This window comes from Moschus berezovskii, chromosome 4 (genome assembly GCF_049115385.1).
Source record: "Moschus berezovskii isolate FMDL1 chromosome 4, NW_MosBer_1.0, whole genome shotgun sequence".
Taxonomy (NCBI): Eukaryota; Metazoa; Chordata; class Mammalia; order Artiodactyla; family Moschidae; genus Moschus; species Moschus berezovskii.
In genome coordinates, this window is record NC_142463.1 from 24,984,631 (window position 1) to 25,009,525 (window position 24,895).

Sequence of the window (24,895 nt, forward strand, 5' to 3'; positions counted from 1 at the left end):
GCATAGTTCTAGTCATGGGGTGCTTACCACCTCACAAGACAGCCCATATCTTTATAAAATCATTGGTAGAAAGTTATTCCTCTTATCAAGGCAAAAATCCACTCCCTAACTTTCTTCTGTTGCCTGATCCTCATTCTCTCCCCTGGTAGCCCACGTAGCAAGTCTACCCCTGCCTTCCCATGCAGCCTTTCAAGTATTGGAAGGGGCTTTGAGCACCTCTAGAGTCTTCTCTCCTTGAAGATTAAAGCCCACAGGGCTTTCAAATGTGTCTGATGAGTTCCAGTTCCATATCTCCTACCACCATCCTCTGGGAGCATAGCAGAGACCCAAAAAGACTTGGTTTCTGCCATCAGTGAATTGATATTCTGACTAGGAATGAGGGAGTGAGACAAGTTCCCGGAAGGCAGGAACAATTTTTTGGTCACTGTGGGCCCACTCATAGTATCTGGCATGTATCAGGTGTCAGTTAATTGTGGGATTTATGTACCTATTGCATGGTATGTGCTCCAATGTGAAAGTAAAGCATCAGAAATATTCTCCACCTTTGAGGAGGTTGGGGTCTCATTCAAGAAATAGCATCCTCAGAGACATTGGTGAAGGCAGTGTCTACTGGGGCATGGGAGCAAAAGGGAAAGGAACCAGAACCTATTGTGAAAATGTTAGTCGCTCAGTCATGTCTGACCCTTTGCAACTCCATGGACTGTAGCCCTCCAGGCTCCTCTGTCCATGGGATTTTCCCAGCAAGAATACTAGAATGGGCTGCCATTTCCTCCTCCAGGGGATCTTCCTGACCCAAGGATAGAACCTAGGTCTCCTGCACTGCGGGCAGATTTTTTACCGAGCCACCAGGGAAGCCCTATTGAGCATCTGTTATATTCCAGGCACTTCACATGCATTATCACTCTCAATACTCCTAATAACACCATGAAAAAATAATATTAAGTCCATTTTACAGATGAGATTACCACAGCAAAAGGGGGGGGCAATGTAAGAACACAAAATCTGAGAATGAAAAGAAATAGCACATATTAAGAAATCCTGAGAGCTTTCCTATTATAGGGGCTTCCCAGGTAGCTCAGCAGTAAAGAATCTGCCTGCAATGCAAGAGACATGGGTTTGATCCCTGAGTCTGGAAGATTCCCTGGGGAAGGAAGTGGCAACCAGTTCCAGGATTCTTGCCTAGGAAATTCCGTGGACAGAGAAGCCTAATGGGCCACAGTCTATCAGAGCTTCCTTTCCCCATGACTATGGTTAGATGTGTTGTTTTCTCAGAATCCAGGGTATAGGGAGGTTCATTTAACTTAGCGAGGGTCACTCAGCAATAAGCCAAACCTGCATTTCTTACAAGCACCCACTGAGACCAGTGATGCTGGTGCAGGGATCACACTTAGAGGAACAGACTTTAAACCATATGTAATTTGAGGAAATTATGTGAACTATCAAGAGAAGATAAATCCTCTGATTTGTTGGCCCTGCCAAACACTGAATCTGCAGGAGAAAAGCCAAGACCCAGACTGTCCGACACATGGAAACCACCACAGAGGTGGGATGGGAAGGAGCAGAGCCATGGCTGCTCTAGTATCTCAAAGCATCCCATTCATTGTGAGGAAGGAAGAGGGTCCCCAACATAAGGGGTGTGCATCCCCTTGAGTTCTTGCCTGGTGTCAGACACTCTGCTGTGCCTTTGCACAGAGAGAAGGTATGAACTGGGAAGTCACATAGACCTGGGTTCATTCAAATCCTAGCCTGGAGGCCTACTTCCTGGTTGCTTTTGGGGCAGGTTATCGAACATTTCTTAGCTTCACTTTCCTCCTCCTCACAGTGGGCTTGATGGTACCCATTTTGCACAGGATTAAATTAGGTAATTTTAGTAAGTCACTTAGCTGGGTGCCTGGCACAGTGTCAGCACTGAATAAATTGTAGCTGCTGTTCATCCACATGTTAATATAGTTAATCCACGATGATGCTTTGATTGTGAGGATAAGGGATTATCCCTGTTTTTCCAGATAAGGGAACAGGCTGGTGAAGCTTAAATGACTTAACCAAGGATATACAGCAAGTACAGTTTGGGGCCACACACTCTAACACATATATACGTGCAGTGACAGCCATGGAGCTCTCTGACCCACTTTAGGGTGTGTTGAGAATGGTTTCAAGGCAGCTGGCAGCAGGGATAGTCATCCCAGGACTGGCAGGGAGGGAGTCCTGGGGTTTAGAGTTGGCTGCGGTGAACCCAGCATGTGGATTACTGCCATGCAGGTGATCTCGAGGTGACTGGGGATTTTATCATGTGCTTTGAGAACAGAATTTCAGCCTGAGCTAGGAGTTCTAACAGCCACAAAAACTCCTTACTCGACTCAGAAGTTTTTATCAACAGAAGCTACCCACCTGGCTGCCCCCAAGGGGACTTTGCAGATGAGGGGAGTAGCTGTCAGGTTTCTGGAGAATGACGGTTTTGGGAGAAAGAAAGAGCAGAGTGTGCAGGTCGACAGGGCAGAAATGCTGAGGTTCCTTCCGGTCAGCCCTGAGAGGAGACAGCTTCTCTTCTGCTGCCATCAGCCATGAGGATGTCACATTTAGGGTCCTGCTGTCATAACCTCTAGGGCCCCAAAGCAAGGGACAACAACTTCTATCTCGAATGACTGGAAAATGAGGGGTTGTATTTAGCTGTGATGGTAACACTTCCTAGAGTTTGAATACAATAAAAGTGCTTAACACAAGCTATTGAAGGTAATTTGTTTTTTCTCAGGTGGTTCAAAAAAACCTCAGAGGTATTCACAGGCCTCAGAATAGTCACTAACACTTTAGTTCCAATGGAGTAACTGTAGTCACAGAAAAGGGGACTGGATTTGCAGTCAGAAGATCTGGACCAGGGCTCAGCAAACTATGGCCCAAAAGCCAAATTGAGCCCACTGCCTATTTTTTCTAAATAAAGTTTTATTGACACTCAGTCATGCTCATCAGTTTACACATTATACGTGGCTGCCTTCATGGTATTCAGGTATTCAGGATTGTCATGACAGAGCAGAGGACCCACCAATCCTAAACTATTTAGTCTCTCACCCGAAACATAAAACAGTTTGCCGTCCCCTGATCTAGACTTCAGTTCAGTTCAGTCGCTCAGTCATGTCCGACTCTTTGCGACCCCATGAATCACAGCACGCCAGGCCTCCCTGTCCATCAACAACTCCCGGAGTTCACTCAAACTCATGTCCATCGAGTCGGTGATGCCATCCAGCCACCTCACTCTCTGTCGTCCCCTTCTCCTCCTGCCCCCAATCCTTCCCAGCATCAGAGTCTTTTCCAATGAGTCAACTCGTCGCATGAGGTGGCCAAAGTATTGGAGTTTCAGCTTTAGCATCAGTCCTTCCAATGAACACCCAGGATTGATCTCCTTTAGAATGGACTGGTTGGATCTCCTTGTAGTCCAAGGGACTCTCAAGAGGCTTCTCCAGCACCACAGTTCAAAAGCATCAATTCTTCGGCGATCAGCTTTCTTCACAGTCCAACTCTCACATCCATACATGACCACTGGAAAAACCATAGCCTTGACTAGACTTAGTTTCAGCTATTCAGAAAGAGTAGAGCAAATTGCTGTTTCCTCGGAGCTTCAGTTTCCAGCAAATCGCCATTCCCTCAGAGCTTCCGTTTCCACAACTGGGAGTGATGATTCTCCCTCCCACAGGGTTGTTGTGAGAATCAAATGCAACAAAATGGGTGGGAAAGCACTTTGGAAACTTAGAATCTCTATGGAAAGGTGGGCAGGGATGGGTTTTACTGTTCACCTGATCTGTGCTGGAGGGGAACCCACCAGGACAATTTTTGGTTTTGGTTGGTCTTTTTCCAGTCCCTGGTGTCCGCTTGTTTTCCTGTTCTCCCTTTGACACAAATACTAAATGAATTCCCCTCCCAGGCACTCGCATGCTCTTCTCCTGCCAAACATAAACATATTCTGGTTATATACTTCCAACAATGGAGAATTAATCCAAATGTATGTATTCATTCTTCCCCTTCTCAGATATCTGTTGAGTACCTATTGTGTTCAAGTATGCAGACGTTATAAACTAGATCTGGTAGGGAGAAGCGTTCTGTTTCTAAGGAGAGAAGTTAGGTGTAGAATTACAACAGAGCGGAGAATGCCATGTCATAATACGAGGACACAGCATGTCTTTGTATGTGTATAAGCGCATGTGCACAGTTTAAAAAATAGAAGGATTCAGGTTCAGATTTAAGAAAAGCTTGTTAAAAACAAGAATCTGTTTAATCCAAAATACACTGAAGCGCCTTAAAAATGTTGCCATTATGTGTAACAGTTTTCTCTTTGAAATTACATTCTAATTTTAAGTTTCCATCCCAAACTGCCAAGAATGCCTTTCTTGCCCATTCATGGTCACTGAGGCCTCTCATCCAAGCCTGCTGGTCAGCCTATTAAGGATTATTAAGGACTGGTCACACGTAAGGGTTATCCTGGGCATCAGGGAGTCAGGCAGTCACTGTAGTTTCTAAATGTTGGAGGTAGTCTTTATTTGGGGCTTTCCAGGTGGCTTAGTAGTAAAGACTCCGTCTGCCAAGCTGGTTCAATCCCTGGGTCCAGAAGAGCCTCTGGAGGAGGCAATGTCAACTCACTCCAGTATTGTTGCCTGAGAAATCCCATGGTCAGAGGAGCCTGGCAGGCTACAGTCCATGGGGTTGCAAAGAGTCAGACACGACCTAGTGACTAAACAGCAGCAGCAGCAGTCATTTTATAACATTTTATCTTTTCTTTAATTATTATTTCTCATTTACTGATGATTCAATGAACACAACTTCAATGATTTAATTTCTTTGATTTGCTATCAAAATAACGCTCATAAACTGGGAGCAAAAAGTTTAATTTTATGTTCTGAAAGTACAGTCACCATACCTATATGGTCAGATCTTGCTAGCGCTGATAAAGGGAGATGATGCAGGTATTAGAGAAAAAGAAGAAGGAAACTTTATCTATCTCTGGGGTGCTCTAGACTCCAGACTGGTTATCCTGGGCTTTCCCAGTATGGTGACTCTCTTGGTCCTCATGGAAATAGTGCTGATATTCTTTGTGAATGTGTATTTTCCGTATTTTTCTACGTACTATGCACAATTTAAATACAGAAGTGCAAATCAAAAACATCACCAATATATGGCCACCAAAATTAAAGCATAAAATTCTTCCTCATTTTACTCCCCATTTCCCCTGCCCCCATTACTAAAACGGTTTCTGAAAGAAATGAGGCTTGGGTTTTTATATTTTCTACCTAAGGGATTTAATTCTTTCTAGAGTTTTTTTTTAAAGAATATGCTTAGATCCATCAAGTATTTTTTTATTAGACTTAGCTGTATTCTTTCAGTGATGGCAAGAAGCACACGAATGAAGCTTGTTCATGAACTAGGCTAACCACAGGTAGTTTCATTGTGTTGCCAGTTTATCTCATAGCTTTCAATTCACAGGCAAGCCTTTCCACCCGGCTCCTCCTCCTGTTCAGTGCAGTGCCCTGTTTTTGAGTTTGCAGTTCATTATTTTTTATCAAGGAGAATCTCTGATCTTTTTTCCCCTTCCATTCTGCAATGATGTTCATCTGGTTTTTTAGTTTTCCCCAAAGCACCTTCGTTCTTGACGTTAAGTGCAATCTCTCTCTAAACCTAAAGCAGGTGGTGATAACACAGTTGTGCTCACTGCAGTCAGGCACTAAGGAGATGGTGGGTTTGCAACCATACAGACAGGTTGGTAGATATGATATATCTTGCTGGGCAGGAGTCTTTCCTTCACTTGACCTTCAGAACCTTCCTAGAATCCGAGTGTGTTTTCCTTCCTCCTGAAGCAGAGCTCTAAAATAAAGATAAAATATAGAATACAAAATTATAGCCACTATATATACGTAAGATTTCCATAAATATATGAATAATTGGAAAGAAAGTATCTCAGGGAACATGCACCACTAGTAGGCACAATAAATTCTTCCACATATATTTCATCAGTACAGTGAGTCATGAATTGCTTGCATTTAAGTGGTGAGTGTTTTGTCTATGTTTTCCATATTTCATTTTAATTTTATACAAATTAAATTTAGTTGGATAGATTGACTCTGTCTGACCTGTTTCCTAGTACTCATACATAAGTTTTGTCACTGAGATTATTGCTTTAAAAATGCCTTTTAAAGCCTCTCAACTTGGTGTATGACTGTTTAAAAGAAATAATTGTAAGATATTTTACAGCAATTGTTAAGGCTTCTCTTATATACATGGTAAATGGGGCTGATAAATTTGCATGATGAAAATAAATTTAATTAGGTGAATTTAGTTAGGCTTGATGAGGTGAAGCTGAATTTAGGATAAATGATATTTTTAAACCAATGAATTAGTCTCATGTATTTTTGGATTTGCAAAAAAATTTTCTCAGAACATGTGGCAGGGTCTTGTAATTCTCACACACACACAGCTCTTTCTCTAATTCTTACTTTGCTGTGCATGTGTGTGAATGTGTGTGCCTGAGCACCAGCATGTGCGTGCACACGCTGCTTATACACACATGGCTCATATACCACACGCAACACAGTAAGAGAAGGGACCCCATAGCTACAGGGTGCTCCACATCCTCTCCCCCTTCTTCAGTTACTAATTCTGGCTGGTGAAGGCATATCTGGCAAAGTTTGCCCCTGTCTTTCCTATTCTAACCTTGTTATTCCAAAACAGAAGGAATATCCTAATGTATTGTCATTTAAGGTTTCCCATTTTAGGGACAAAATTCAGTTGAATTTCCTCCAGATTCTCTTTACTTCCACCCTATAAAGAATAACAAAGTCACCCATTTTCTGATCCGGAACCCAACTTGTTTTCCCAGGTTCCCTCCTACAACCAACATAAACACAGACATTTACCAGCAAAACAGAAGCTGTTGGAAAGACTTTTTGGCTGCTGAAATGGGCTCCTGTCACCAGGACATGGCAGACTTTTTGCTGTATTGTCTCCCAGCCCTGGCCCCGGTACTCCAAAGAGAGCTTTATATAATCAGTCTTTCCTGACATGTGACGTCCTGTCATTTTCCTCCCTTTCGGCTCTGCTGCCGCCCACAAATCAATAACATTGCCTAGGAAGTTCAAGCTGGTTGTGCAGCCACCCTAAGCTCTGTATTTCTTAAAGGGTATGTCAGAAAATGTAAAGTTTCCTAATGATATTTCTGGCTGATGACACATGGCAGAGCTGATGGACTATTTATAATCAGTGGCACGATCGCTAGCACATTATTTTTATTTCACTTAGAGGGGAGCCCTGTCACTTGCTACTGCTCGTTTCAGACAAGTTGATGCCATCTTCACCTAAAGTAGCTAAATCCTCTTTGCGGAATTCATTTGCACTCTTCCCTTTGTGTTAGGCACTCCCCAGTTCTTTCCAGTCGAGCCACCTCCCCTTTTTATTGTCCTTGAGCTGGGTGGATGATGAGGGCAATGAATGATTTGTAGCAATTGCTTTAAATTCAGGCCATGCCTTCAATATAAATGTCTCCAGTCTTTGCTACTTGGATCTTGTTACGGTCTTCTGAGTGTGGGCGTGGCTGACATGACGGAGGCAGCAGACACAGCCACTTCATCCATCACTTGCCCCAATTTTACAGGTCTGAACATAGCAGAGCTGTCTTTTGTTGAGCAGCTACTATGTTCCAGGTAGGCATTTATTTCACATTCAGTATCTCATTAGCTCTCTCACACCTGTCTGTGCAAGTGCTGTTATCTGCAGAGGAAATATTGGGGGATGGGGGAAGCAGGAGATTAAATGAATTCAGAGTCACACAGCTTCATTCCTGGGAAAAGCCCCAGGATTCCAATCTCTTCTAACAGACCACACCTTCTTTCTTTCCACTTCCCTGCCCCACCTCTTCCCAATTAAGTGGACACTTGTGGGTGTATGATGTGTATATGGTGTGGATGTAGGGGAACTTATGCGGTCCCGGCTAGGGCAGCTCCTGTGAGTTTAAAGGCTGGCCAGAGTGAGAGATAAAATAAATAGAAACTTCTCAACCTGAGAGTAAACCCTGGTATAAAAGGAACCATATTCTAGAGGGTTTTGACACATAGCAAAGGGAAGTGTTACCTCTATCAAAATAATGAGCTCTCTCTCTCTCTCTTAAAAAATGTTTCCACAGGACAGAGTTTAGGGTATGGATTCGTTAACTATATTGATCCAAAGGATGCAGAGAAAGCCATCAACACTTTAAATGGACTCAGACTCCAGACCAAAACTATAAAGGTAAGAGGTTATATGTTATATGCCTCTTTATTTAGGGGACACTGGTTAAATTTCATCCTTTGATCTAATAAATCCAGGCTATGAGGGAGCTGGCAGTGGTTTCTTCATTTATTCAAAGGACACTTACTATCTACTGTACTAAATGAGGGACACAGATCATTACAGAAGAACAAAGTGAGAGCTGAGTAGAAGGAGGGGACCACAAGCTATGGGACTTCCTATCTAGGGAGCAGGTAAGATGCCAGGGATGACGCACATCAAGAAGGCTGGGGCACCCAAGCCTGCAAAGATGGTCAGACCAGAGCCAAGGGAAGAAGCTGCTCTAGGCGGAGGTAACACCACATGCAAAGCTGTGAAAATGTATACATACATTGTGAGTGGGGAATGACATACAGAACTCTATGACCTGAGATTCAGTGAGAAGATGATGAAAAGATGAGGGTGAGAGGTGGGCAGGGGCCTCACATGCTGGGCCAAACAGCTTGGCTTTACCCAAAGGTAAAGAGGACTCTCTTAAACATTAAGACTTGAAAAGGAAGAAACAGTTATAAAGAAACACACTGGTATAATAGGGATGGGTACTACAACATCTGGGAACATAGTAAAGGAATGACAGGAAAACTAACATTCTAGCAATCCAGAAATAATCAGACTGGTAGGTAATATTTCAAGAGGGGTTGTTTTAAGTTAAAAAAAAAAAATCCAGTATGCAGAGTCTGCTCCTCCAGACGGAGGTTTCTGCGGCTGGATTGTCCTGCTCTCGGTTCAAGTTTCACCCTGAGGGGATCCTTGAGGAGGTGCTATTTGCTTTTGGCCCCTGACCCCTGACAGTCGGTGGTGGTCTCCTGGATGGAGCCTGCCTCCTTCTCAGCCTCCCTTTCCCTTCTTCCCCTACCTAAGGGCAGATTCCTGTTTGGGGGCAGCTGCCATCCGATTAATGAGTCCCATCCTTCATAGCCTGTTAAGCCTCGAGGAGGTGTCTCCTGGGCCCTCTTATCCTCATGGCAGCAGGTCTGACGCAAAGTAGGACAAAAGAGAAACCTCTCCCAGAATGGAAATCTATAGATGGCACCAGCTCTTAGCATCTGAAAACACAAAATCAGAACTTTTTAGTTCAACAGACTACTTTTCTAACATCCAGATGGACAAGGAGGCTACCTGGTGTAAGATAATCTTAGCTGGGAGGTAATCAAAACAAAAAGCAAAACAGAAACCTTCTCTTTGGGGAATGTATTATGTCGTTATCTATTGTTTTCTTTTCTACTCTTCCTTTCTTCCTTCCTTTCTGCCTTCTCTCTTTCTTTCCTTCTTTCCTTTCTTTAAGCCACTCTACTTTTGGAGTTTCATTTAGCTTATTTCTAAAGACTGTTGCTTTCCGGATCTCATGCAGTCTTGCTTCACAAAGACCCCAAAACGGGCTTGATTCAGGTTGCCTCAGTTTCAGCTTAGAATCAGTCCCTGTAAGTTCTCTAAGGGGGAAATAACCAAGAGTTGTATAATTATGGAGTATCCTGTGAAAGGCAGGAGTGTTGATTTCTTTCGAAGGAAAAGCATACCTATTTTCAATGCTTTGAGATGGGATGCTCTTGTCGCCTGACTCTTGGATGAGGCCACACCTGGCTGATAGCTGTATTTGTGGGTTTGACTGATTTTTCTCTGTTATCCAGTTCAGCATTAGAATGTCAGGCATTTGTTCTTCCCTAACCCCACTCCAGTACTGTTGCCTAGAAAATCCCATGGATGGAGGAGCCGGGTAGGCTGCAGTCCATGGGGTCGCTAAGGGTCAGACACGACTAAGCGACTTCACTTTCACTTTTCACTTTCACACATTGAAGAAGGAAATGGCCACCCACTCCAGTGTTCTTGCCTGGAGAATCCCAGGGACGGGGGAGCCTGGTGGGCTTCTGTCTATGGGGTCACACAGAGTCGGACACGACTGAAGTGACTTAGCAGCAGCAGCAGCAACTTGAACTGAGAAAGGTACTTTTCTTTCCTCTAGTTTTCTTAAAACCCAAGCCTCCCCAGGAGCTTAAGATCAAATTCTCAGGAATCCATTCTGATTTTTTTTTAATAAAATATTCCATGAAGCTACTGGGGATTTCCCAAAGGCTGAGTGGACCCAGCTTTTCTGACCTCAGAATGTACTCCCTGGCCCACATTGCCATCAGGAGCAGTGCTTTGTCTCAGTGGATCTTAGAGACAAGGAACATTGCTTATTTTCTTTCTGTGAAGAATCAATCTGCCTCCTTCCCTTCTCTGGATCCCTTTCCCCACCCCCTCACCCACCCTGTGCTCACCCGGCATCAGAACGCTGCCAACACGTTTGCACCCAGCGGTAATGTGGGCTTCCGTAGGATCCAAAATGCATGATGCCACGGCTGAATCAATAATTTCCATTCTCTACGACGAATGAAAATTTAATGTGCAAACCTGGGAATTTCAGCCCTTTCATTAAAGCAGTTTATTTGCCATACTAAAAATTAAGTTTGAGTGATAGGTTCCTTTATTAACTTTTCTTCCCTTTCCTAAAGGGACACAGTGTTTAAGGTAAAAATCATATTAAAAGAAGGAAAAAAAGCAGACCCTTTTCCTGTGCTGTTAATAGTCTCATCATTTATTAATTTTTTTAAAATTGCTTTTCTGCCTTTCAGGCTGCTATTTACTTCTTCTGCATCAGTTTGCTTTAATAAGTGACATGAGATTTATCTCTTTGCTCTGACTCTCATGAAGGAATAGATAACTTTCCTATCTGAAAAAAATAAGTATCTTCTTTGGAAGCATGCATTATAGAGATCTCCTCAGAACCATGTAGTACGTGTTTGCAAACTGGTCAAGTCTGTCTCTCCTTTTGCTTCGTGCAAAACACATGAGTTTAAATGTACAGCACAGATGCAGGCAAACCAAGAGTTAATTACTAAGCTTTGAAGGTTAATGATGAGCAGCTAGATTCAGAGATAGTTCTGGAAAGTCCTGAGAAGTGGTAGAAACCATAGTGAGCTGGAGAGCACTAAAAAGGGCAGCTGTTCTTCCGCTACTGCTGATTATTTAGGCCCAGTTCATTGTCAGGTCTTCCACTTTTTCCGTAGAAATCAAAATCTAGGTATTTTATGCCTAATCTCCCAATTTTGAAAAGTTGAATCAACTAAGAAATTTTTAGAGCATTATGTAGGCAAATCAAACAAAACGTAAGAGTTGACCTGTGGAGAAGTTTGCAACCTTTTAACTCAAATTTAGATACACAAACACTGTTTTGCATTTTGAAAGTGAGTGATTCATTACTAGGTTGCTGGAAGAAGATGCCCACAAATGATGGTTCCCTGTTAATAAATATTCCTTTCCCCTTTATTAAGGGGGATGTCCTGTAACTGTGCATGAATACTGAGGACCCATGGAGGGCAAGATCAGGTCTCTGTGCTCAAGGAGAATACAGTCTTGGTACAGACACAGCATCAAAGCAGAGAAAAGAGACTGCTTCACTAAGTAATCCCCTCCAAGTAATGTGGACCACTGCAGATAACTTGCCGATCAGGAAAAAACAAGTATCTTCATTGGAAGTATGCATTACCAAGATCTCCCTGGAACCATCTAGTACATGCTTGCAAACATGAGACTGCAGAGGAATTGTTCTTTGAATCATAACTCCTTTAGTGGGAGAAAGTGGCCAGGTCCCCATCCCTCTGGAGATCAGGTTCAGAGATGAAGTGACTTGTGCAAAGGCACACAAGTGGCCAGCAGTTGAGCTGAGTTAGCATCCAAAGATACTGTGAAAGAGTCTTCCAGGAGTTACTTAATAGGCGAGCATGAGCTTGGAAGGAAATAATAATGATAGTAATGATACCTTACATTGAGTGTTTATGGTGTCTAACTCCTTTGCATTTCATGCTTAATAATATTTAACCCTTGAAGCTTCCCAAAGACTAGAAGCTTTTACACACATCAGCTCTGATTCTTAAAATAGTGATTCTCTCCCTTATACAAATGAGGAAACTGAGGCCCAAAGAGGTTAAGAGACTTACCTAGGATCCATTAGTAAGTGAGATTTGGAGTAAGAAAAATGTGTGTTTAAAATAACTCTGGCAATAGGTCGCCTGTGTTGGAATGTCACACCATTGCTCAGCAGCACATGTGAGTGTGTGGGTGTGTATTTGGTTCTGTGCACACGTGGGTTATACTCTGGCGAGGGAAGGAGATATAAAAAGCAAACAGATGAATTGTGTGGCTCCTCTAGGTTTTTCAGTAAACAGATTTGCGGTTTGGGGCTTCTGACATCAATCTGGAGACAGACCTGACTTTAGGTCATGTCTTCTCAGACCCCTGCCTTCCAGGCCCTGCAGTAGGTCCTAAGGTGACCCAGAGATGACAGTGCCCTGAAGAGTCTTCCATCCATGTATGTCAGAGAGGCATGGGGTATGAACCAAGGGGTTATTTACACTGACTAGTCCCAAAGACCCCAAACTGGGTCTTTTCTCAGCATTTCAACCCTAAACCCAGTGAAGATAATTTGCCCTGTTTAGGGCCTCAAAAGTGTTGTTTAGCTCCCCATAACCCACTTTCTCCAACAGAGATCACTTTAGACTCCAAGAAGCATTGGGTTAAACGGCTGTGGATTCTGGAAAATGATTCCCAGTATCCCCTAAACCTCACAGTGGATGCCAGTCCAGTCCTGAACCTCCCTGTGGGCTTTACAAAACAGCTTCTGAATTTACTCTTTATTCCGGCCTCTCACTAAGAAGCATTTCCCTTCTTAGTACTTCTTAAGAATGCAGCTGCAGTGGTCCAGCTCTTTGTTGCATGAGTTAGGAACAAAGAAAAGTAGATGATTCTGCAGTAGCTTCAAAAAGGGATATGTTTATCACAAGTTTGGGCTGATATACAAGTGACACTGACCACCTCCAGTAAAAAGTAATCCAAAATGGAATTTGAGGATTTGGAATCCTAAAGCTCTGAGTAGTGGGACACCTGTTTGGATTTTAACCCAAGTTTGAGAAGCAGGATGAGAGAAACGTTCAGTGCCCTGCCTCTGGAAGTTCCTCTCTCATGGGAGACACAAACACTCAAAGGAGCACCTCTAATACAGGGAGGTGGGGGTGGCCACAGAGCTGCAGGGTCCCCACTTGATTGGGGTAGAGGGGCGGAAGTAGGAAGCTGTACAGGTTTGAGCACAGGAGGGATCTAGTCAAAGTGAAGTTCCAAGAAATTTCATCCGCCAATGGCACGCCACTTGGACTGTTTGATGAATGAGGCCAGCAGCCTGCGGGCTGTTATGCTAAGTTTGTCAGCCTTAGACTTTGGTTTTTCATCATCTCTATTAGGAGCTTTGTTCTACTCATTTTAAAAGCAAAGCAGGCTTACTTATAAATAATTTGGAAAATTCATTATCATCTGATGAAGGCAACATCAGCCATTCCTAACTCAGCACTGTTAACATTTTTATGTGTTTCTTTCCTTTTCTCATTGTATTACATTCACAAATGATTTTGTGGCTTTTCTTGCCCTAAACCATTGCATTCAGCTATTCCTCAGATTCTGAAACTGTGACTTTAAAGACAGCATTCCCAGAGCCCATTTCTTGTGCAGACTGACAGTGTGAGTGATTTCAGGATTAGGTTGGGCTGAGGGGACACAAAGGCTGCTCCTGCCACTCTGCTTGAACCCAGGAGAGTTGGCACTCCGTCAGGAGAGAGGGTGAGAGAGTAAGCAGGAAGCTTTATCACGAGGCAGCAGCCTGGTTCCAGAGGGAGCAGGGCTAGAGGAGGGGAAGGTGTGTGAGGGAAGGCTTTTCAGAAGGGGAAAAAAACCTTTTTTCTCCGGGAAGGAGAGCAGTTCCTTTCTTTCAGCCTCTCTCGCTCCTACACTGCTTAGCCATTTCTCCCTTTCCGCTTTATTCTTCTAATAGCACTAACAGTGCCTCCAGGGGAATCTTTCCACACTTGAGTTTCGCAGGTTCCCGCTTGCCCCTCCCGCTTCTTTCTCTTGCCAGGGGTCATCAGGGAGCCTCGCCTCCCTCCCTCCACCCACAATCCACCTGCCTCGCTAAAGGCCTCCATTCCGCTGAGGCATCTTTTCTTCGCACTCGGCATAAGCAATTATTTCTCCTATCACTGCCCTTAATGCCTCCCGGAGAGTTAGCAGATCATTTTTTGCTGACGGATATCACCCCACCCAGAAATGATAGACTACCTCCCTCAGTCTCATTAATAATAAAAAGGCATTTGTCTCTCCTCCTCCATTATGGCTGTAGTCAGAGCCAGTGTGGGAGTGCTTCCCGGCCAAGGTCAGCAGGGGTGGCTGGATCACTGAATCCCCAAGGAGTAAAGAGAGAGGGTGGCAACACCAGTGAAAATGGGAGACCCATTTACCCCGGTTGTGCCGGACCCTCTTTCTCTCCTGTGATAGATTCTTTTCAGCTGCTTTGCTTCCCAGGGCCCTGTTAACTTGCTCTGAGTGAATAATTTCAGATACAGGTATAGGAGTTGGAAAGATGGAGATACAGTTAGTGACGTTCATATGTTTCCCGTGTCTTAAAGGTCATCCACAGTGCCCGTGTCTGGGAGCCAGAAGAAGATTGGGCCGGTACAGGTTACAAGCACACCGAGGTTTTCACAGTATGTGGAATGAGGCTCAGGGCCCTTGGCTGGCTACCAGTGTAAAAGATCCCACAGTGTGATGTGAGCTGCTTAAAAACATTCGTCATACCTCAGCTGTCTTAGGAGAACTGTCCACTCCAGATCCCAGGAAGCAGTGGTCCTTTCTGGTCTACTCTGGTCAACCCATCCCAGGTGTCTTGTGTCCCATTCTCAGCTCCGTGTTTTGAAAGGACCAGACACTGTAAGGCTTGTTCAGAGGCAAATGAAGAAGACAGTCAAATTGTCCTGCACTCACGTTTTTACCCCACAGTGGTTGCTCTTCCACTCTCTAGAGGAAAAAAAAAAAAAAAGTCTGCAGTGACTCTGAAGCTCAGTCTTATATGTCCAGAATCTGAGCAGAGAATCTTTGTGTCTGTCATTTGCCTTGGGTCATAGTGAGTCTCTGACTGTCAGAGACATTCGTGTGAAGTCATTAGGGATGACTTAGAGGGACTGCTATACCAGACTGGAGTCTGACTAAGTGATCCTAAAGTTCCCCTGTAGCTCTAAGATGCTACAATTTTGTGTTGTTTCTGGACTCTGAACTGTTCTGTCGAGTATAATAGGCACATATGGCTACTTATATTTGAATATAAATTGATAAGTTAAAAATAAATGAAAAGTTCAGTTCCTCATTCACACTAGACACATTTGAAGTACTCAGGAGCCACATGTAGATGGTGGCTACCATGTTGGGCAGCACAAATCTAGAACGTTTTCTGAAAGTTCTCTTGGGCAATGCTGGCCTAGAACATCAGTGGCCCTGGAGAATAAAAGATCATTTCTCCACGGTTACCATGAAGCCCCAGAGCAAACCAGCTGGTCTATCAAAGGTCATAGAGCCACATCCCTCTCCCCTTCCCCTTTGTTGTCCATTCAAAAGAGCTCTGAGTTCAGATGGAGTCAGATCCAGCTCCGTTAAAAATTACTAGGATGACCTTGGACAATTTAGTTTATTTCTCTGGACTTATTTCCTGATCTGCAGAATGGTTCCTTCCAACTTTAACAGTATAGCTAACAAAATATTATAGCGTGATCTTTGCAGTTTGGTAATTTTCCAAGGAAAGTAGCAGTTTGTGCCAAGTACATGGCTTCTATTTCACTGTCCCCGTTAGCCTGGCATAGTGGAAAGATCCCAGAGTCATATCCAGTACTGGCATAGTGCTGGCTGTGTGACTTTGGACAAGTACTTGTCACACTGAGCCAGAATTTATCGTCCGGAAAAGGGAACTAATTATATCTCACTTATAGGTAATCCTGGTTTATAGGGATTGCTCAAGTAATGCTTCCCAGAATGAAGATGATAGTGAATAGGGTTACCCCAAGGTAAGAATTACATAGAGAGAGGGGAAGACTTTTCCCCACCTGCATGTTTCAGAGCTACAGGAAGAATGAATCTGAGTCTCACTTTGTGTAGTGGAAAGTATCACGGAGCTTTCAAGAGGCCACAGCAGTCTTACCAGTATAGTGAGTCGAAGTTGCGATTTAGTGAGGACACTCAGTGTCTTAAGCCCTGAGTCTGAGACCAGCTCTTCCACTAACCAGGCCGTGAAATCTTTAGCACATCTCTCTCCCTTCCAGGGACCACTAGACAGACCACAAGGTGCTTATACCAAGTAATGCCCCTTGATAATTAGATGGGTTTTTAAAAAGAAGTTGTAAGGCACATGAATTCTATCACCACACCCCTTTTTAAAAGAAGTATTTATCCAGCCTGCTGTGTACCAAATACTTTCATGATATTGTTGGATTCACTTCATATCCATGGGTCCCTCTAGCTCCTTCTCTACATCTGAGTTAGTTCCTGGGAAAAGAGCTAAAATGTGTTCCATACAGTATATTACACATTTTTTTTTTTTGCATCAGTTCAAAGAATGTTATTGAGTTCCTGCCCTCTGTAAAGCTTGGAGACTAGATGCCATAGAGAGTCTGCAGAGACCACCATTACTTTGGGGAAGATGAGATGTTAGCACAGATGGTTGTGATGGGTGGGAGGGTGTGATAGCTACTGTCATTGAAATGTGTATCATCTGCAGAGTCTGAGGATAGAGCAGGCCTTTGTGCCTGGGCTTCATGGAGGAAATGACATTCAGGCTGAGCCTGGAAGGATGGGCAGGAGTTCATTTTGCCATGAGGATGACAGATAGCAGGAACAGAGACATTTTATTTGAACTGAGGCTTAGGCTGCTTAGAGGGGTTAGCAGGAGATTAGAGGTGTATCCAGATCCCAGAAGACCTTAGATGCTCAGGTAAGGGATTTGAGCTTCCATCACAAGGTGCTGGAGAAACACTGAAGGTTTGGAGTAGGAAGAAGCAGCACAGTTATGACTCATTAGAGGGGCTTCCCTGGTGGTCCAGTGGTTAAGACTCCACACTCCCAATGCAGGGCGCCCAGGTCAGATCCCTGGTTAGGGAACTAGATACCACAAGCTGCAACTAAGTGTTTGCACACTGCAGCTAAAGATTCCACATGCCACAAATAAAAGGATCCCGCATGCAGCAACCAAGATTGTATGTGCCACAACTAAGATCCAACTCAGCCAATAAGTATTTAAAAAAAAAAAGAACTCATAATCATCAGGTCTTGCCCCTGATAGAAGGACATTATATACCAGGTGGTGGGTGGGGAAAATATGAGGTGTGGGGCCACATAAGCAGACACTTGTTCTGTCTGTGGGCAGGGCTGCAGCCATAGGCACAGGAATAAGCTGATCCTCACAATCAAAGCTGTCATTTTAGGAACTGGCTGGCTGCTTTCTTCTCTCCCTACTCCCGGAGGTGGGATCAGAGGTCCCAGGGAGGGTTTGCTCCTAGAAGGCCTAGGAAACACCAGAGTCTGTTCTCTGCTGCCATCCTTCTGGTTTCTTTGGAATGAATGTCCCCAGGGATGTGTATGTTCTGAGAAGTTTCTGCTCACTCAGAGAGTACTGTGTTACAACAGACTGGGAAAAATCTGCAATCTGATCTTCTGAAATAAGTGTCTCCTCTGCTAGACTAATAGTCCTGCATGTCAGGGGTTGTTGTATTTATCTTTGTACTGCCAGTATCTAGCATCAGGCCTAAATACACAGCAGTTGTTTCAAAGCCCTATTTATTGAGCATTTACTGTGTGGCAGGCATCTGCAGAAGGAAATGGCAACCCATTCCCAGTGTTCTTGCCTGGGAAATCCCATGGACAGAGGAGCCTGGCAAGCTGCAGTCCCTGAGTTTCAAAGAGCTGGACACGACTGAGCAACTTAACACTTTCACTTACTATGCGCCAGGCATGGTGCCTAAGAATCATATATACATTAGCTTGTTTAATGCTCTATTAGCTCTATTAGGCGGAGAAGGCAATGGCAAGCCACTCCAGTACTCTTGCCTAGAAAATCCCATGGATGGAGGAGCCAGGTAGGCTGCAGTCCGTGGGGTCGCCATGGGTCGGACACGACTGAAGTGACTTAGCAGCAGCAGCAGCAGCTCTATTAGGAAGCTTCCAAACTAGGTTATTCAAGTGATAAGCTCAGAAAGTGTAAGTGACTTACCCCAAGCTTTACCATTTATAGCTAGTAAGTGATTAGGATGCAAACCTACATCTCTCTACCAAAACCCTTGCTCTTAATCTCTGTCTCTTTCCCATTGCTGAAGAGATGCTCCATTTCTGTTAAAGTAACATAAATGAGAGCTTCCTTGGAGTGATCTGTCTCAAAATACAGTTTTCTGATGCTCTAACTATAACGTATCAGTGAGACCCACAAGATAAGGGGTGATGAGGACAGGAAGGATGCTCCTAGTGTGTGGAACCAGAACAAAAATAGAAGGTTAGAAGCTATGGGAGAGACAGGTTTGAATTCAGCAGAAGGAAGAACTTTCCAATAATCAGTGATGGCCAGTGATTATATAGGATGCTTCCTGTCCTTGGAAATGTATAAGGTGGTTGGCCGACTGTCTTACATCCTGCCCTGAACTTTTGAGGTCACTTCCAGCATCAAGTTTCTATGAAACAAATTTCAAAGGTAATGCATTCTGCTGAGATCACCATTATCACTTGTCACCCTTACCACTTACCGTGAACTATGGTTGTGGAAATGAACAGTTTTGTGAATAGAACACCAAGCTCATGAAAACATCCAGTCAATACTAGAGGTCCTTGTAATTCAAAAGGAGCTCAACAAATGACACCCCTGTTTTCTACACCCAAGTTTTAAGCCAAGTGAGAGATAAGACAGAAAGAAAAACTATGGAAACCTTACTGATTAAGGCCCAAATGGCTTCTGTGGACACCTTGAACTTCTTAACACAGAACCCCATGCTTTGACAAATTGATATACTATGTCATGGGTGCTTTGGACCCCATAGGACTCCCCACATGAGAGCATAGAACATAGAACTGTAAATAGAAAGTGGGCTTCCAACTGGCATCTGGCTCCCAGAAGGGAGGAAGCAGGCAGCGTCTGTGGCTCACACGCTCATTCCCTTTATTAAAGCCTATTCAGAGCAATTGGAGAAGGAAATGGCAGCCCAATCCAGTGTTCTTGCCTGGAGAATCCCAGGGACAGCGGAGCCTGGTGGGCTGCCATCTATGGGGTCACACAGAGTCGGACACGACTGAAGTGACTTAGCAGTAGCAGCATTCAGAGCCATTGCGCCACTTTCCTAGAGAAGAGGGGATGCAGGGGTACAAAGGAGCTGGATGTTACTCCAGGAGGCATCCTCCATGTGGAAGGAAAACGAGTCTCCCCCTGGCAGGAACAGCCCTCCGCATTGCACTCTCTACCTGTTTGCTTACTCTCCTCACTGGACTGTGAGATCCTTAAAGAAAAAACCCTCCCAGCACAGGGCCTGGCACACAGTAAGTGTTCAAGAAAGGGAGGGATGAGTGAATGCTCATCTTCTATACCAGCGTTTTCCTAAAGAAGCCCCTTTCCTCTCATTTCACCCTCCTTGCAGCACTCAAGACCAGGTCTTTATCATGCTTTCCAAGTGCCCTCTTTTTCTGTTCCATGGTGGGTCAGACAAGGGTCACAGTGTTGCAAGATGATTCAGGAAAGGTTTTCCCCAGCTCTGAGCAGGTGAAGGTTCCTGTGAGTGCTGCGTGGCGAGGGGCAGATCCCACCTTGGTCCTGCTGCCCCATCTGTGATGAATGACAGTGTCTGCCTTCCCACCTTGGTGAGAATCTCTGAGAGCAGCCTTGTGAAGTCACTTTGGAAAGGGGAAAGTACTTTGTAGATGGCAGGCAGAGGAATCTGTAGGAACGTGCTAGAGGAAACTCAGGGCTGTGAAGTGGTAAAGGATGATCCCAGACCCCACCAGTCTGGTGGAGAAGGACAGAGCTTCTATAAATGCTCACTGGTCGTGTTCCAAATGTTTGCTTGTGTGGTCGAATTGAAAGATGTGCCCTATGGGAACTAGCATCCCAGCTGCTAAGCTGCTAAGTCACTTCAGTCATGTCCGACTCTGTGAGACCCCATAGATGGCAGCCCACCAGGCTCCTCTGTCCCTGAGATTCTCCAGGCAAGAACACTGGAGTGGATTGCCATTTCCTTCTCCAAGCGTCCCAGGGTGACCCACAAAAGTCAGTCTGAGTCATCCCATAATGATATTTACTAAGTAGATTCTAAATTCTAGGTATGTGCTAGATGCATTAAGTCTGTTGTCTTAATTCTTTTTGAAAACCCATTGAAGGAGAATTCTTCCCCTTTTTGTCAGTAAATAAACAGACTTATCAAGATCAAATTACTTGCCCAAGGTCACAAAGCTAGTGAGTACTGGAGGCAGCCCACATCTCATAAATTCTGTGCTGTACTGTCCCTCTTGCAGAGAGTAGGAGTTACTGTAAGCCTGTAGGGACAGGGAGGGAGAGGGAGTTTGGAGTGACTGCAGATCTTCCGACAAGATCATTTGTACAGTCACCTGCCTTTGGGCCACCCTTCCCCAGAGAGAGGAGTGGTCTCCCTACTCCAGCTCCTAAGATCCAGAGCAAGATTGGTGCAGGCGTAGAAATGCCAGTCTTGTCTTTGGAGATTCTGGATGAAAGAAGTGAGCAGGACCCCGATGGTCTGAGACTTAGGGTTCTTTAGGGCACTTCCAGTGTTGGAAGCCCAGGGTTCTAGTGGGGTTAATAAACTAGCAATTGTGCTAAACGTCAAGATGGAGCTAAAAGTCAGCAATGTTTTCAAAACTATTTCAGCCTAACAAAGGGCCTGAGACCTGTAGTCAATCAGCTAGGATTAAATAAATGTATGAAGAAACTTGAAAAGTTTTCATACTGGGGAAAGCATTTGGATACTAAATGTGGGAAGATCCTTTTTCTGTTATTTTTGCCCACTCCCACTTCTGCAGGTTTCCAGGATGGGGGACTAAGAGAAATGATAGACCTAAGGTTCCAAATAGAAGAGGAAAATTAAGCGGGATTTAGACTTTGGTGAATGAGCGAGGTGCTGTTCACCCTTGAGATCTGTCACTGGGCTGGGACTGGAGTATGTTGTAGTAATCCTTCCCAGCTGAGATTCTGCCTCTGTCAGAATCCTCTTTTGGGGAATCGATTTTGGTTCTGTCATTAACTTTCCTGTGCCAGCTCCTTTTCCTAGCAGGTCTGTCCCCAGCCTGCTCTCCCCGGTACCCTAGCTCTGGCTGCTCAGAACTAAGGGGATCAAGGTCATTACTACCCATTATGCATTGATGGGGTGCCAGGCAGGCACTGCACTACGCCCTTAACCTTCATCATCTCTTTTGTCCTCACAGCAGTGGAGGGTTATCATCAGGCAATGTTCCCTGACCCCACCACACACAGTCATACAACCTGTCTCCCACCAGGCTCTCCCCATATAGCCCTGGAATGGTACTCATCTTGTGGCACTGTGATAACTGTCCATTTGTGCATCATTCTTCTATTCAGCTCACTTGTTGAGTACCTGCTGTGGTGTTGCCTGTTGCCCCCGTTGGACTCGGAAGTCCACTGGGGCAAGAGACCATGCCTGTTCTTACTTGCTGTGTATCCCCAGCATACAGCACTATGCCTGGCTCACAGTAGATCTTCAGGAAATGTTTTCTAAGAGTGGCCTCTAAATCTAGTTCTTGAATAAGATTCAGTCCTTCCCACCCCAGATCCTGGAGAATAGGAGACTTATCTCTTAGCTCACAGCTTAGCAGATAAACACAGCTATGATTCTGGATGCTTAACTCTCAGTGATCCCCCTAAATGGAGGAATTCAAGCTGCAGTTAACCCAACATGCCATTAATGCCCAAGTCATTCATTATGATCTGTGGGTGTTCATTCACCCTTTAAGTAGATGTTGAGCACTCTGAGTGTCTGGGTAAGGAGCTAGAACCACAGAGATGAATAAGACACACACACACAACACATGACCTCAAGGAGATCAGCAGACTAGATAGAGAGGTGGAGAATCAAGGTCAGAATGGGTTAAGTACCATGGGTGCAGTTCATCAAGAGCACTGCCAGGGAGATTTTTAAGAGAAGGTAAAATTAGGAAAAGCCATCTAGAGAAGGTGGCGTTCAAGCTGGACCTTAAAAGGGCCATACAATTAGGACCTGAGGAAGTAGGTGGGAAAATGTTCCCTATGAACAAAAGCGTAGAGATGAGGACGTATGTTTTTGGGGAACATGAAGATCATTCAGATAATTAGTCAGCAATCGGCAGGGGTGAGACAAGAGTGACCTTCATTACCACAGACATATCACTGTGATGTTTTTATTCCATCTCCCTACTGCTCCCTCCTCATGCCTAAGAAAAATAGTTCTGCTAGATTATAACCTGAAAGGTCAGGGTAGGACAACCTTATGTGGAGTGATGCCCTGTATTGGCAGTCACATGATCCTTCAGTCCTTACCCCTGAATGCACACACAAGGACCTTCCATGCAAAGGCCTCTCTGCATGTCATCCGTTTGCTGGGAAGAAGCCTACAGAAGCCACACGTGAGTTTCTGGAAGAGGTAGACGCTGCCGACAGGATTCCTTGCTCCACTGGCAGAAGGAGGCCAGCAAGGCAGATTCGTCACTCGCATCATTTTGGCTGTTGAGTCAACATCTATTTTTAGGTGTGGAACCCATAATGGGACCTGGCATCTCTGCATGGAAAGGGATAGAGTGAGGGGATTCACAATTCACTGCTAGACCCATTCTCAGAGGCAAGGTCTGTTTCACTGATGGAGATTTAGTTCCTAATGCCAAAGGTCCAATTAAATGCATACGATTTCTTTTGCAAACATGCTTTCGTGTGTGCAGAGCACACATGCACACAAACATACCCACTCACTCCCTCACCCCTGTAGCCTTAGCAGGTCCTGTGAATTGTTTATACAAATTAAATAAAACTGAAAAATGCTAAGGCATATAGGTCCCTTCCTGTCCAACATTGTCAGATGTGCTCTGAAATGACTGTTTTCATCATCTATTCTGAGCCATAACCACCCCAGAAATAGCTTTAGCAGGAAAATGCTTTTGTTAGACTAGCTGTAAATTATATTTCAAATGTCTGATGTTGTTTTCTTAAAAAAAAAATAAATAAGTAAATGAAAGTCTAAAATTAATGACTGCTGGGGTTTGCTTTGCTTATGTGTACTGCTACAGATTTGGCTTCTTGCAGATGGAATTTCAGATCTGTTTACACTTCTGTGTTAGCTTTTTGGGGAGAAAAAAAAGCAGTTGAGAGATCTAGGAGGACAAATTTATAAAGTCAAACTTATTATAACCATCGGAGAGGCTCGAGGTCTCTCTCCACTGGCCTTTCCTCCCTCCTTCCCATCGTGCCCTCATTTTTGTTTATTGTGGTTTTAGCTGCTCTGCCTCCAAGTTTGAAGGCAACTGGTTCTTGCAGATGCTATGACAAGGTCACATATCTAGTTTCGCAAGCAGATGTTCATTCAGCCCCATTTCACCAGCACTTTGTCATTCAGCGAGAGCAGACCTTGTGGGAACAGATTGGAACAACACAAAGGATGGGACGTTAAAAAAAAAAAAAGGAAAAAATCTTGCAGAGAACCTGATCGCTTTTTATGTGTTCAAGAAGGGACTGGGGGTTGGGGGTGGCAAGGAAAGAAAGCTGCAGAGCAAAGTTTTATGGGGATTTTTTTTTTTGGTTTATTCAAAGATTATTATGTGTTGGATACAGTAAATCATCTATACACCCACATCCAGGAGGTAAATCTTCAGAACTCCATGCGTGGGTTGTTCTGCATTTAACAGCTGCCATACAGTAGCTATTTTGTTCTGCACTTAGAGACCCTTATCTGTGCATTTGTTTTAAGTTATCATCCACTCTCCTTTTGTTCCTCTATTGCTGTTCTCCTGGTTCTCATTACTAGTACAAGCCCAGCTAAAAATCTGAACTACAGAGTTAGTTACTGAGCTGACACTGTGAGTTAGAATGATAGACACAGGGCTGTCGTCTCGGTTGTGGACTCCGTCTCTACTTGGAGGGTGTTGCCTGTAATGCGTTTAGCACCTCTTGCCTCTTCCTAGGTCTCATATGCCCGTCCGAGCTCTGCCTCAATCAGGGATGCTAACCTGTACGTTAGCGGCCTTCCCAAAACCATGACCCAGAAGGAACTGGAACAGCTTTTCTCACAATACGGCCGTATCATCACCTCACGAATCCTGGTTGATCAAGTCACAGGTGAAGTATTTCTAGGCTATTTCCTTCCTTTGGGTCAGTGCCACCAGTCAGTGCCCTGTGACCCACAGGAGCAGAGGGGTAATGGTTACTTAGGGAAAAGGATATGGGTCATAAGTAGACAGCTTTTTGACTTAGAAGAAAGACTTTTTATCAATCAACTGCTGAAATTTAAAATGGGCCATCCTGGGAAGTAGAAGGACTCCATCATGGGAATGGTTCCAGCAGCAGCTAAACTACTTGGCAGAGTTGTAACGAGGATTCAGCCATCAGGCTGGGAGTGGGGCTGAATGACCTTCAAAGTCTCTTTCAACCCTCAACCAAATAACATTACGTTTGCATGTGAAAAGAACCTGTGTATAGCTCTGGCTGCTCTGATAGCAGTGTAGAGTTAGA

The 24,895-nt window shown here is 44.3% G+C and overlaps 1 protein-coding gene across 5 annotated transcripts in view; it reads left to right on the top strand.

Annotated features, from left to right (window-relative positions):
• ELAVL4 (ELAV like RNA binding protein 4) overlaps positions 1 to 24,895 on the top strand; it is a 90,806-nt gene that overhangs the window by 59,120 nt on the left and 6,791 nt on the right. For all 5 annotated transcript variants that reach the window (XM_088834842.1, XM_055402638.1, XM_088834844.1 and 2 more), the window contains 2 exons: positions 8,156 to 8,259; positions 24,349 to 24,502. In XM_088834842.1, coding sequence (XP_088690968.1) covers positions 8,156 to 8,259; positions 24,349 to 24,502 — 258 coding nt within the window. The remainder of the gene's footprint in view (positions 1 to 8,155; positions 8,260 to 24,348; positions 24,503 to 24,895) is intronic.